Source organism: Mchenga conophoros, linkage group LG13, assembly GCF_057382185.1.
Source record: "Mchenga conophoros isolate Kocher_MC1m ecotype Shallow Benthic linkage group LG13, M_conophoros_male_GT1.1, whole genome shotgun sequence".
Lineage (NCBI taxonomy): Eukaryota > Metazoa > Chordata > Actinopteri > Cichliformes > Cichlidae > Mchenga > Mchenga conophoros.
In genome coordinates this window covers 18,406,583-18,421,154 of record NC_140538.1, presented here as the reverse complement: position 1 = coordinate 18,421,154, position 14,572 = coordinate 18,406,583, and the positions used below count along the sequence as shown (strand labels likewise).

Genomic DNA, 14,572 nt, shown 5'->3' with positions numbered 1-14,572 from the left:
CTTTCTCCTGACTGTCTGCCCTTGGTAAACATGAGATTTGAACAGCAGGTGGGTGCGGTCCACTATTGTTTATTCACAGGTTAAAATCTCTGTGGTAATACATACTCTTTAAAATCACTTGCCTCTGGAAAGAAAATTAACGTACAGACGAGCAGAATGGGTGCACAAGAGTTTTCTTGCTGAGACAGTGTGAAGACTAATATGAACAAGACACAGCAGCACTTGTTTTGAGTTTATAAATGCCAGATTATCCAAGCTGCATTTCCTGAGGTGAGTCATCTCTCTTTGTTTTTTTCCCCCCCATTTTAAAAGAACTTCTTCACTATTTCTTGATTTCTGATGGCAGAAATTGTCAAAGTCTGTGTGGCTTTTATGTATATGTAGCCATAGTTACCCATAGGTTACCAATTAAGTAAAGATCGGCGCATGTCTTTGTTATTGATAACTGGCAGAAAATAAACTTAAGATACTGTAAAACAGGTTAAACAGAGAGTGTTGATTACATATTTAATTTTTTAAAGTACATTCAGTTTTGTTGCAATTTATCCTGAACTAACAAAAACTTCTTTAGTCACCAAATCACCCCTATGTTCACAAGCTGAAAGGAGAAGAAGGATCATGAGCGCTGACATAATAAACAGGATGAGTCACTGGTGTTGCCTTATCATTCACTGAATTCTTGCTGGTAAATGGAACATGCTGCCCTTATTGATGAAAAGTACTGTTATGTTGTTAATCTGCCCTCTTAGTTCTTGTTTAACTGAGAATTACATGACCTGTGATGTTATTTCAAGAGCACACAATTATTAAGGACAATCAGCAAGTCAAAGCACTGCAAGGTGTTGATGTCATCCTTGTATTAAAGCTACCTGACAGAGTTATAAACCGGAAAACCTAAAATTTTAGGTTATAGTAAAACACCTATAAGCAATCAGCAAATGATTGTTGACGTTGGACAGAAACTCTTTGAATTCTGTTTGCATTATGGAAATTAAATGCATTCCTATTTTACAATCCTTTCTTCGTTCCATGAATGCACCTTCTAAACAAGAAATACCCACCTCAGAAAGGTTACGCTTTGTTACACAGAGAGGGAAATGTTTTTCCTGCAAAATGTTTTAGAAAACGCTGTTGATTCTTTCCATGCAAAAATGTTAACAGTATGATCACAGTGGGGAATTCTACCCATGCAGGTGTGTAGTGGGACTTCCTTCTTGTGCAACTGTAAATAGTTTGTTGTCAAGTGTTGCTCAGTCTGTGTAAAAATTGTCCTGTCTTGACTTGTTGCCAACTCCAGACACAGTATCTTTTGACCAAAGTGAAAGTAATTTGTCAGCTGCTGTCAGTAATTTGCTCGATGTTGAAATATTTTGGAGAATTTTTTGGCAGGCTTTAGTCATTTTTCTTTCTTATCCCAAGCATGTCCTTTCCATCTTCCCCTACATGTTTGGGCTTTGCCCTTGCTTCCATTAAAGCCACACCTTGCGTTTCATATTGCAGATGTGAACTGATTCACTTGGGAGTGAACTTGGGTCGACGATGACTTTCTGTGATAAATAATTTCCTAATTTTAACACATTTTCTTGAAAACAATTTTGTTTTGTTGGTTTCTTTAGTTTTTCGCCTGTCTAGGCGCCACAAATTTAACTACAACTATACATGTTAAGAAAACATTTCCAAAACAAACAAGTCTGACATCCCTTACATGCATTTGAGAATACAGGAAACAAAATTAGTAAAATCTATTTTGTTTACCCCTATTATGACTCCTCCTTCCCCCTGACACACCACGCGTCGACCCTCCCTTTATCCCTCCTTCAGTCTATAATTTTACCTCCCTCTCTTCTCAGTGGCAGTTCTCTGCAAGTCAGCACACAGTCCACTTGATAACAAGACTGAGCATATTACATTTCTTTTGTGGGATTGGAGAGTCTCCTACTAATTCACCAGAGACTAGAGCAGCTCCTCGGTCCTTCAACGCTCAAGCCAAGAAAGGTATGTTTTCCAAATGACAAGATCCAAATGATCTCTCTTTGTCTTCTGCTTTCACACTCGGCTTCACTTTACGCTTCTGTTACTTCATGATTTTTACTCTCTTCACTTTGACCGCACTTTGTTCACATTCTTACCTCAGCTGCTGTTTAGACGTGGAGGACATGCTCAAACTCTTCCCAGCTGAGTGTCAGTATGTAAGGCAAATATCAGCAGACTGATAAAAGTGACGCATTTTAGAACGGGAAAAGAGAACTTTGTATTATCACGATAATATAATTTGCTTAAAAGAGCTCCACCTTCACAAACATTACAGTCATATTCAAGTGTTGCATGTGAGTTTCATGCATTGAAAATTGTTTTTATTCCGCTTATTCCTTTTTACTGTCTCCTGCTATGAATGACAAACATGGTTTAGGGTTAAACAGCAAGGATACAGGTACATGAGTCACATACCTATTTGTGTGTTTACACTATAAACATAGCAGGGACCGATTCCATGAAAGTATTCAGGCTTCATCTAATTTTTACCAACTTTTCCTGTGATTATGAAGGTCACTCCTTTGGGTCACAATTGAGGGTCTCTCGATAAGTATAGAATAACACAGAATCCTAAAGGGCACTGTTCTTATCAGAGACCTACATGCGCTGTATTCAGATTTCCCATTTTACAAAATGCCAGCAGTGTTTTTTTGCTTTCCCATTTCCTGGCTGTAACAAACTGTTCTGCTGTCTCTTTGTCTGTGTGACTCAGTCTGTGGCTTTATGCGTCTCTTCTTCAGTCTCTAATTTTTCTGCCTTGTGCGGATGCACCATGGTTTTATCAGTTTCATTGTGTTGTTTTCAGATGCTTCAAGGAAGAGCTTGCGCCATGAGTTGAGCTCTCTGTGGACCTGCCTTCTCCGACTGCTTTCACCTGCAAACATGGGGTTATACGGGAACATGAGGAACTTGTGCGGAGTAGTAGGAGTGGTGCTGCTCGGGCTCAGCCTGACCCAGCCTGTCCTTTCTCAAACTAGCTGTAAAGCAGATGTGGCCCCACAGAATTTTACCCAGCCTCACTACCACAATACAGCCAAAAATAATTCAAAAACAGGCTTTATGTCAGCAATAGTCCAATCCTTTCTCCACACAGTTGAGCCAAACGCCTTTTCTTCAGGTCAGTATCACCACCGACCTTTACTGCCTTACTTCTTCATGTAGCAACATGTCGAGCTACACACGCACAGAGCAGACAGGAAATATTCAAATCACAATAAAATCCTTTGGCTTTCATGTTCTGCATGTCGCAAAATTTCCCTGTTTGGTTAAAAGTGACACACTATTACCCTGCACTCCTGCTCCGTGCTACAAAGAAACTAGACAAAAACATGATGGAATTGGTTAATCAGTAAGAAGTTAATGGGCATTCTTGCATTTTGCAGAATGAATATTTAACCTTTAGGTGCTCTGTTGTTTGTAAGGTCCCGTATCCTGGCTCAGACGTGTGTGTGTCACATCTATTGTCTGTCCAATTGCTCCATAAACCTGTGTAATAATTTCTATGTAGTATTGATTTATGAAAAGAAGGCACGTTTACACGAAAGCCTGCCTTTCACCAATTCAGACTGAATTTAAAAGCGACGATTATCAGTATTAGTATTAGATATGTTTATTGAGTAGATTTCGCACAATGACCACTTTAATCATTTATAAAGAGTCCGCTGATTTTTCCATCCTCATGAGGTCACCAGGGCTTAAACAAACAGCGTTTCATAAAAAAATAATAACTTAATGTTACGATAAGGATAAAATGCTGAACAGGGTTCTTACTTAGGAAAAAGCGATTAAGCCAGTGGTTATCAATTGGCAAATGTTTTATAAAATGCAAATTCATTTCAACATACTAAAGGACATTTAACATTTATCTGGTCTCCTGATCGACATGTCTTCTCAGTCACCTGTGCCTGCTGTTGTCCCTGTCAGACATTAAATGATAGGTTTTGTATTGTTGTTTTTAGTATCTAATGTTTTCTGAAAGCTAGACTGGTTTCCTGGTCACGGCAAGATGCAAGGTGTCAGGTTTCCACTTTTACAATGAGAAAGAATAAACGTGTGTGCAGAGCGAAAGACATATTGTCCTTCTAGCCTTTGTACAAATTGTGTGGATGACTAGGACAGAAACCAGCAGCATAGATTTGTATCGGCCACTCATGTACTAAAAAAAAAAAAAAGTTTCTCTTTAATTTCTTTCCAGATTTGGTGGTCACGGTAGTCAAAGAGTTCCAACGTGGGCTGCCAGATCAAGCAACCATCAAAGAAGTAAGGCAGTGTACATGATTTCCACATATTTTACTGTAAACAGGAACTTTGTGCTAATAATAATAGAAAAGGCCACTCCGTCATTAGAGCTCTGACGGCTGTTATATGAGACTGTCTCAAAAAAAATCCCTTTGTGTTTTGTTCCAGTCCATTAAATGTACTAAAGCTCTTTGATCCACTTGATTGTGGACTGTCACCACAGTAAAGTAAATCCACAGTGTACTGATGTCTCACAGGTATTTGACGTCACAGCTGGCCACAAAGAACTGCTGCAGTTCTGCCGTCTTGGCTTTGAAACTGATATTTGTGACACCTTAACGCTAATACATATCGTTTGTATGTGTGTGGGCATGTTACGTGTTCAGATCCTGGTGCACAAAGTGGGTTTCTTGGTGTGTATTGCCATCGGGATCCTGTACATCGTCCTCATGCCCATAGTTGGATTCTTCCTGGCCTGCTGCCGCTGCTGTGGCAACTGCGGTGGGAAGATGTACCAGGAGCAGTCATCCTCCATTCACCGCTGCAGGAAAACACTCTACTGGTGTGCATTCGCCACCACCATCATTATCTTGTGAGTGTGTGTAGGCTGCTCTTGGGAGGTTTTGACCAGCGTAATGATGATGTGTTATCTGAAATTAGCAGTGAAGACAGCTTGAATGCACACGGCTCACTGCATCGCTCAGATCAACAATACGTTGGTGACATAAATTTAATTGTGTTTGTGTCTGTATGTGTTTTGCAGAGCTGGGAATGTCTGCATGTTCAGAAGTAATGAAGCCTTCAAAGTGAGCGTGGACAAGGGTCCAGGGGAGCTGATAAACACTATTGAAAATATTAACACCTTCTTCACCAATGTGCCTGAGGCAAGAGAACATTTCTGAAATGTGGAAATGCATTGTGACAGCATTTATTGGTACCGGCTGACTAACTGCTCTTGAACTTTATTCTTAACCGTAAACTGTTTTGTTAGTTCCTGTTACGGATTATTCACAGTAAGTGCTGCTCTCCTGCAATCCCTCTGCAGCTTTTGTGTGAGATGCAAACAGACCTCAGTTTTGAAGTCAGACCACTGATTAAATACCGACTCCGTTTTCCACATTGTCAATATACTTATCTGAAGTTACAAGAGACTGGGAAAAGGTTGGATGGAAAATGGGGCTGTTTGTTGTTCGTCACTTGCAAAAGCTGCTATGTATGATCAGCCAATGTAATCAGTCATCTCTGTTTGTTGTGTTGTGAACCATATCTTAAGTACACAGTCTGAAATAGTTCATTTTTACTCCATTTCCAGCAAATTAACAGTGTTGTGGACAAGAGCAACAAAACTGTGGATGAGGTTAAAAAAAACCTGAAAGGTAAGAAAAAGGAACTAACAATGAAGGAGCAGAGGAACAACTATTGTACAACCAAACTGCTGCAATACATTTCCCACCCTTGTCACATGTTTAACCATTTCAAAACATGTTTTTCTGTCTTAGACATCGGAATCCAGTTGGGATCAGCGATCCAGAGTAAATTCAACGGTACCCTGCACAGAGCGTTGCGCTCCGTTAAACTTCTGGATCAAGGTATGAGCCATATCTGCATGCTGAGTCCTGCATCAGCGTGTTAATGAAAGTTCAAATGTAGATACCTGTCATGAGATTGGCAATAACAAAGCCACCCCCACCAAAAAACACAGTGTACAGTTTACTGTAAATGCTTTTCACCTTGGCATCCCTTTTATCTAGTTTTCCCTTAAACCTTTGCATTTGCTTTATTTACTTAGTTAGCTTTTTTAGTTTCTTTTTTTTAGCTAAGAAAAAAACAGACACAGAAGTACAGAAATAACAGTGCAAGTGCAATGCTTTGACTAGCTAAAAGAATTATGTTACATATAAGGTTGTTATAGTGAAACAAAACTAAACTAAAAACTAAAACTAGCTGTGAAACTAGCTTTTAAAAGGTTTTTATTGTAATACTTGTACTGATTTTCCTAAAGCTTAACCCTGACACATGCCCCTCATAGAGAAATAATTCAAAAGATTAAAGCTAACACCGAAACTAATAAAAAAGGAGAAAGATGCCCTGGAAACTAACTGACACCAAAGAAAGTGAAAAACAAAAATTCAAAAGGAAATCAAAATAAAAACTAATTAGATAACACAAAAATATAATAATTCTGGTTACATACTGATTTACAGGCTGACATTTTGAAACTTGGACAGTCGCGAGGGAGCCACACCCAAAAGCGTACCCTGCATACAATTAAAAAAAAATCTGGCCTATTAACTCTAAATTGGTTGAACAAAAAAATATCAAATATTATGTAAGACTTCTCACATTTTTGCAAGGAATTAGGAATCTGGAAAGTTTTCTCATAAGATTTCACACAATCTCACTTCTTTTTGAAACGAGAAACATCGCCCCCTGCTGGTCATTAGAATTCTGGCTCAAGGCACTTCCTTACTAACTTCACTTTTTAGACTCAGAGATTATAGGTTAAAAGCTGTGGATTTCCCAATCATACTGCTTTCTAACCCTTATATGAACTCTAATGATGTGCGTCTGCTGACAGTTTGGGTTAAAAAAGCTTCAAAACTAGTAAATAATCATATTTGGGACACAGTATACAGTATATAATAGTGTCTGGAGTGTTCCTCAGTCAGCTCATTCTTTGTTAGAAACCTTTATAGTTTATCTAAAGCATCTACATCAAAATCTCCTGTGGCTTTCAACAAGCAGCAGTGGTGAAGGGTTATCCTATAAAGCTGAAACCTAAGCTGTGGACATTCCGGTTCTCAGCAGCTCATTTGATCAGACTCTTTGTATTAAAAACATTTCCAGGATGTCAGCTCAGAGACACGGAGGCTCTGAATAGTATAAGGAACCTAGATATGTTTGTTTATTAATTTACAATCGTTTAATTTTAGTATATTAGTCTAGACACCGGAATATTCTCTTTTAAGGATCCACCTTTTCACTATGGGAATTTCAGCATTTCTTTTTAGCAAAAGCAGCTGAATCATTTGTTGACACACTTCTTTACAGAGCACATCCACTCTTAAAGTAACAGAGAGCAGGCTTAGTGCAGGATTGTAAAAAGAGGGTGGGTAAACAAATGTTCCTGTTGTTCATTGACTTGGCTTATGTGAGAATTTCCCATGAATTTTAGCTTCTTATATAGCTTTTACATTCAAAGGAAGGTAGCAGGGACCCCCCCCCCCCCTATATAAACAGCCTTAGATGAATATTTATGTAGTGTATAAACACACACATAGAGACTAATATTTGTGTATTTGATTCATACGAGCAGAGATTCAAAACACCAGCCGTCAACTGAAGACGTTGAACTCGTCTTTGGTCCAGCTGCAGTCCAGCGCAGACCGCGTCCAGGCCAATATCACTGCTGTGAAAAACAGCATCAATCAGACTTTATCCGATTCAAGATGCCAGAACTGTACCACACTAAGCCAAGTACTACAGTCACTAACAGTGGATACCACCATTGATGTAAGTACAGAGTTTGTGTTAACAAGATGACTCATTCCTGCTTTGTTGTTTCTTTCTGAATGGATGAATTGGTTCTGATTGACAAAGGCAAAAAAAAGAAACAGCTTCTGAATGTCATTCAAGGAAAACATGAGTCAGGTTCGACTTATCTACAGACAAAGAATCAGCCCTGTTAGTGGGTTTTATAATATATTATAATGAAGAACCAGGAAGAATCATTTTATGCAATCAAACACTGTCTGATGTCAGCCTGAGACAATGTGGCACATGATCATTTATGACTTTGTCTGAACAGCTGATCTGTCCTCTGTCCATCTGCTCCATGACACAAATGTTGGTTTTGCTGCAGTTTGCTGCCACCTTGTGTTAGTTTGAGGTCTGACATGTTGTTGCTGATAAAAAAAAAAAAAGGTTTGTTGTTTGTGTCTGTCATTGTTCTCTCTAGACTCGCGGCTTGAGCAAGTTTCAGTCCGCAGTGGATAAAGCCAACCAAGCTGATCTCACATCCCAAATCAACAAGGTGAGTGACATCTGCAGACAGAACAGCCTCAGAGAACACATCTGTTTTTCTCATGAGAAATGTCAGTGTTCCCAGCACACAGGCACACTGGTATTGTCTGGTCTTTGAAGGCTCACAAGGGAGTCTTGAAACAGTGAAATAGGATAAAGGGGCCTTCAGATACATTGTTATGCCTATTATTTCCTATGGTTTGCGCCATGCGATGAAAGACTTGCTGTTGCATTGAGCAAAGGGCAGTGCTGGGGTGCTGTGATGTACATTTGCGTGACCAATAGAAACAAGAATTTGGGGCATTTGCTCAGCTGAGTGTTTCATATATTGCGCACAAAAGGAAAAGAAGCCAGAGGGTGCCTTACAGACACTATACAGACACTAGATCTTCACATGCAAGCACATGCAAAGGCTGTAGTTTTGAGGATTTTGAAGATTGACTTTTTCACTGAAAGAAAGGCAAATTCAATATTCACATCATTTTTAATGGAGGCATGTTAACAATATATTTAAACTATTTACATGATAACTCAGGTGGAGGAGTATTTCCAAAACATCCCCCAGACGGTGAACAATGAAACCAACAATATAGTTCAAAGTGAGTAAATGCTGCGGCTGTTGTAACAAACTTTCTGAACTAACTTCATTTTTTAAATATGTGTACTGCATGTGTTTGTGTGCATTACTGAGCTTGTGTGTTTTATTAGGCAGCACCAAACAGCTGGACAGCATACAAGCACAAATCAGTCAGTTTAAAAATTACTTCCCTGTATCTGCGCTGACGGATGTGTCTAGGACACTGAACACGACACAAACTGAAATCAAGAATATCTTGCCACAAATCAACAACGCCGAGTTTATCAGGCAAGAACCCCTGAAGTGCAAACTTGCTGTGTAATCAGTGGCAGAAATACCCACGACTCAGTCATCATGTGTGCATACTTCTTCAGATGGAGCGTGTGTGTGACCCTATGCTGTGTGGTCCTCCTGGTTGTGGTGTGCAACGTCCTGGGTTTGGTCCTGGGCCCTCTGGGTCTGAAACCAAAAGAAGACCCTATGAAGCGCTCCTGCACAGCGAACTGTGGAGGCATCTTCCTCATGATGTGAGTACTGGCTTTGAATGTTGGTTTCATGCCGAGGGGCCTGGTTCTTCTCTGACCTCTGACCTGGATGTATTTGCAGGAGTGCAGGTTTCAGCTTCCTCTTCTCCTGGCTGTTCATGATTGTAGTGATAATACTTTTCTTGGTGGGTGAAAATGTTTACACACTGGTCTGCCGACCCTGGAACAATGGACAACTGCTAAAGGTAGCGATATACACTCACACATGTACCTGCAGATACATGTACAGTGTATGTATATATATGTATGCTCTTCTCTTCTGTTCACAGTTAGTTGATAGTTCTGGCTTGATTCCATTGCCGCAAATAACTTTGTCTTCAGGAATGAAAATGAACATCAGTATCTCTGATATCTACAGGTATGTAATGCCAGATATACATGTTCCATGTAGTTTTTAAAAAAATGCTTAAGCAATAGAGCTAAAAAAAAAAAACCATTATGAAATGATTGGAGTCAGTAAAAACTGCAAACTGTGGATCTTGAGAAAAACTTTGGGATATATGAATAATGCACAATAAGCAAAATTTTGAAATACAGTAAATTTCCTTCTAATGTCATAATATCAGAGTTACAGTAGAGTCTGTGCACTTAAAACAATGAGTTAGTGACACTAATGTTATTGATGCTGTTCTAAAAATACTCAGCTCCTACTCCAGAAAATCTGAGGTATTACCAGTCGTAATAGCACCGTGACTCAAAATGGGAAACTTTAAATGGGCGTAATTCATGAAAATTATTTTTAAAACCCTGTGGCGCTTCAATCACATATTGACTGTTTTATTTAAACACAGTAGTTGTGTACAGAGTCAAAATAACGTGTCGTTGGCAGTACTACACATTTAGCCCGGTCCCCCAAACATATCTCTCTGTTTAGGAAAATGAATTCAAATGTGCTTCTTTAAAACTTTCATTCTGATTAGCAATTTTTTTTTCAGAAACTGTGAGGAAAACCAGGCTCTGTGGACAGCACTCAATTTGTCCCAAATCATAGACCTTGGCAACCTGCTAAACGTGTCAAAAGTGAGCTTCCTTGCCACCCTTTCAAACAAATGAAGACAACCCTATGTGAATTAAGCATACCAGATTGTTTTGTTATGCTGACTGGATCAAAATGATGAAATACATTTTTTCTCTCTCTCCCTGGTCACCCGCAGTACACAGGAAGTGTCCAACAGGACTTTGAGAACACAAATATCTCTCTGCCCTCGGTCGCTTTTCTGAGTGATGACATTAAAAACCAATTACAAGATATCTCCACTGAAGCTAAAAAATTTGATTTCACTGCTATCATGCAGCAGGTATGCCTTTTTTTGTGTGGATCACTAACTGTCATTAGATGATTGTGTGTGTACATGTTAAAGTAATCTTATTACTTATCTCCCTCAGATGAACGCCATTTCCAGCATCAATCTGAATACAACAGCAAATAACCTCAATAGTTTAGCTGATGCTCAAGTGAGTGGAATCTTTTACACTTTATTACAAACTAATGTGACTTTGATTTATGTCCTAACCAAACCAACCTCTGGCCTGTTTGTAGCCTGATCCTGATATTAAACAACAATTCAAAAATGAGGCTAATATTGTCAGGATGATCCAGGCTGACATAGACACAAATATCAAGCCACAGCTGGTAAGTTCTGTTCTTCCTTTCTTTCTCTCCTTATCTCCTTATTCTGGGAGTTGTTTTATTCTTTTGTTGGTTATCGGAATTTAAAAAGAGAAATCGACTGCTTTTGCCCATAGACAAATGTGAATTCAAGCCTCAAGGGCCTTCAAACCACTACAGACAAAGTCAATGTGAGTATGCCCTGAGCAGTCAAACGCAGAACTCATTCTCTCTATTTTTTCATTCTCATCCTCTTATTTGTTTTAAATTTATTTTTCATGTATTTATTTTTTCTCATGCTTGCCTTTTTGGCTCTTTCAGGGAACGGTGGAGGAGGTGCTGAGCAATGTGCAAGCAGCACAAGACTTTCTCAAAACAAATGCAACTCGGATTGTAAAGAATGTGAGTAGAGGCACGAGTCACATGAGCTGGAAGAAAAGTGCTCCATGTGGTCGGTCAGTTATTTAGCCACTGGCAACAGGGGGGGAGGAGGTGCAGTGAGTATTGATGTGCTGCTTGTAGTGGAAGCAATGTTCTTACTAGTTCCACAACCACATGGGTTAGGGTGGACATAGCAACTCGTTGCCTTGAAGATTATTTCTAAGCGCCGTCTTTTGTCATGTGAAAGTTGTCTTAGGAGCCTTAAAAACAAAAACGGTTGCTTTCACTGTGTCATAGAAGAAGGTTTAAAAAAATAGCCCAAACTAGCCCTGCAGAAACCACATTTGCTTCCTACCTGAGTAAATAAGCGACACTGGCCTTCAGTTTAAGAGATAAGGCTGACACTGTTATAATTATCATCTATTATCTGTAAATATCAGCTGTCTTCCCTAAACTACCTGTCGCAGTCAGTTTAAATTCTGCCCTTCTACACTGAGGACAAATTCTGAAGAAAAAAACCCGTTCAGGGCTATTTCCATCACAGTATGATGGACCCACTGATCCCTCATGACCTGTCAGTGTAAAGAAGGGAGAAAACACAAGGAACTGACCCCATTTTTTTGTGCCCACCTAGGAAAGCAAAACATTTCTGGACTGTCAGCTGCATTACTTCATTGCTTACACTGACTGGGCCAAACTCATGGTAAAGTCTAACCCAATCTTTGCCTGTACTTGTTGAAATAAATGCCCTGTGCTTGTACAGGTGCCGGAGCTTACCTTTTCTAGTGTTAGTAATCTGTATGCAATCTTCCCTCAGATCACGCAGCAGGTGGGCCGCTGTGGGCCGGTGGCAGGAGCTTTAGACTCTGTTGATGTCATTGTCTGTGCATACATGGTGGAATCTCTGGTGAGGATCACATCTTCCACCTAGCAAAATACACCCTGAAGAGGAATATAAATTTAACATAACTAAACTTTCATTTGCTGTTTTTGTTTGTATTTGTATGAAGCCTGCATGGTCTTAAGCTGCCTGTTCTCTCTTCAGAATGCCTTCTGGTTCAGTTTGGGATGGTGCATAATGTTCTTCATCCCCGGCATCATCTTTTCTATCAAGCTGGCCAAGTACTACAGGAGAATGAAGGAATCGGATTTCTTTGAGTAAGAAAAAAAAAGCAAAGAAAATGCACGGGTCAAAATGACGTGACAGATTAATTTGACGGTGGTTGTATGTGTCTGACTTTGACTCTTCATGTCTCTTTTCAGAAACCACATTACCGTGAACCAGATCCCGCGGGCGCAGATGAAACAATGAGAAAGATGGCATTCTCGCAGAGCTGCTTTAAAAGACTGCAGGCGCAAATGTTGCTTTGCCTTACAAACTAAAAACATATGGTGCACTCAGGCACAGATGTGGCATATTGTCACTCTGATGAAAAGTCTGAAAAATCCAGTTTTCACCACAAGGTGGAAACTCAAAAGCAACTTATGAAATGTCCTACACTGCACATACAATAATGTTTCACACGGCATCTTTAAAATAACTCAGGGGTACACAGGGCATAAGGGAAACTGCAGGGATTGGTTTTATCATAGCAAATTTAAAGTCCTGTATTACAATTAGAGTTTTTATAAGTTTTTCAAGTTTTTATACAGGTTTCATATGCATTTCATATGTGAACAGAGCTGCTTTATACATTTGCATGAATGCTGGTGTGCAGCTCCATGAATGTGACTCTAACGTGTGCCTAATCATTTCTAACTCAGTTATAAATTGTAACTGAACTAATGCTGAAAATTAAAACCACAACACTTGTGTTTTTGCTAACTACACAGAACCACTACATTTTTTGTTTTGTTAACATTATGTTGCTGTGAACTGATTTTGAGAGATGTTTTGAATTTATGCTGATTTATAGATAGATGTAGATTTATGGATTTGTAATCGATACTGTTGCTACACAGCACTTTATATCATCTGTTCTGCTCGAACATGATTCAACCATAGCTAATGTTTCTATAAACTGCTAGTTTAACAAGTTCTCTTTTCTTTTTCCTTTTTCTTTTTACTGGTCTTTATGTTCATGCTGACTTATTTGACTCTCTTCACAAACAATTAAAAAACAAAACAACAGATGATATGATCTGATCATATTTACACAGACCCACTGATTATATAGCATTGTGGATTGTTTAGGTTGATGACTGGTGTGTCTTGTGACCATTCGCAGACATCTACTCACTCGTGTGACACAGGATGGATTACCATCAATGAAACTGGTTTTAATTGGCTGAAAACTAAAATGCCATGGTTTAACTTTCATTTGAAGATGTTAGAAACTGCTTTATTGAGGCTTTTTTTAAGAACAGGAAGTTTTTTTGGCACCTGGACTGAGGTTTAGGGGAGTGAAACAGTGTGACTGCAATGAAGTAACACCAAGCAACAGGAAATATTACAGCAACACTCTATGGGTGTCAAACTTAGTTCATCTAAAGGCCATGTGGAAAATGAGAATATTGGCCACTTCCTGTTTTCTTTCTTCTTTTTTCTTTGCATATTTGCCACACTTGTATGTTTCAGATCAAACAAAATCTAATATTAACAAAAAATAACTGGAGTAAATAGAAAATGCAGTTATAAACGAGGATTTCATTCATTACGGGAAAGAAATTATTCAAACCTACCTGGTGTTGTGTAAAAAATTAAATGCCTCTCACGTGAAATCACAGATTAACTGTGATTAACCACATTTTTTTGGAAGCTAAGTGCAATGTCACTAACTATAATCACAAAGTAAAAAGGCTAAACGATCAACAAAAATGTAACACATCATGCTGAGAAAAAAACAGTTGAGAAACAAAGTCACTGACGTATCGATCTTGAAAGAATTACAAACCTGTTTCCGAGACTTTGGGAATCCAGGAAATCGCAGTGTGTCCCCAAATGGAGGAAACTTGGAATAGTGGTGAACCTTGCCAGGAGTGTCCGGCTTACCAAAATTACTTCAAAAGCTTATCAGCAAATCATCCAGGAGATCACAAAAGAACTAAGAGCAGCATCTACACAACTGGAGGCCTCAGTTTAACATGAAGGTACATCTCACATTTGCAGAAAACATCCTGATTATCCTCAAGACATCTGTAACAAAATATCCTGTGGACTGATGA

The 14,572-nt window shown here is 39.1% G+C and overlaps 1 protein-coding gene across 1 annotated transcript; it reads left to right on the top strand.

Annotated features, from left to right (window-relative positions):
• The first annotated feature begins 1,870 nt into the window (after nucleotides 1-1,870).
• Nucleotides 1,871-13,538, top strand: prom2 (prominin 2). The gene is made up of 24 exons (XM_085296924.1): nucleotides 1,871-1,995; nucleotides 2,840-3,151; nucleotides 4,229-4,293; nucleotides 4,659-4,864; nucleotides 5,036-5,156; nucleotides 5,585-5,648; nucleotides 5,772-5,861; nucleotides 7,589-7,785; nucleotides 8,231-8,305; nucleotides 8,831-8,894; nucleotides 9,004-9,160; nucleotides 9,247-9,399; nucleotides 9,479-9,602; nucleotides 9,687-9,775; nucleotides 10,353-10,437; nucleotides 10,572-10,715; nucleotides 10,804-10,872; nucleotides 10,958-11,050; nucleotides 11,164-11,217; nucleotides 11,348-11,428; nucleotides 12,042-12,110; nucleotides 12,225-12,314; nucleotides 12,453-12,565; nucleotides 12,671-13,538. Exons 2-24 carry the CDS (start codon nucleotides 2,917-2,919, stop codon nucleotides 12,717-12,719), a joined length of 2,487 nt encoding a protein of 828 aa, XP_085153050.1. The 5' UTR covers nucleotides 1,871-1,995; nucleotides 2,840-2,916; the 3' UTR covers nucleotides 12,720-13,538.
• Nucleotides 13,539-14,572: the final 1,034 nt, after the last annotated feature.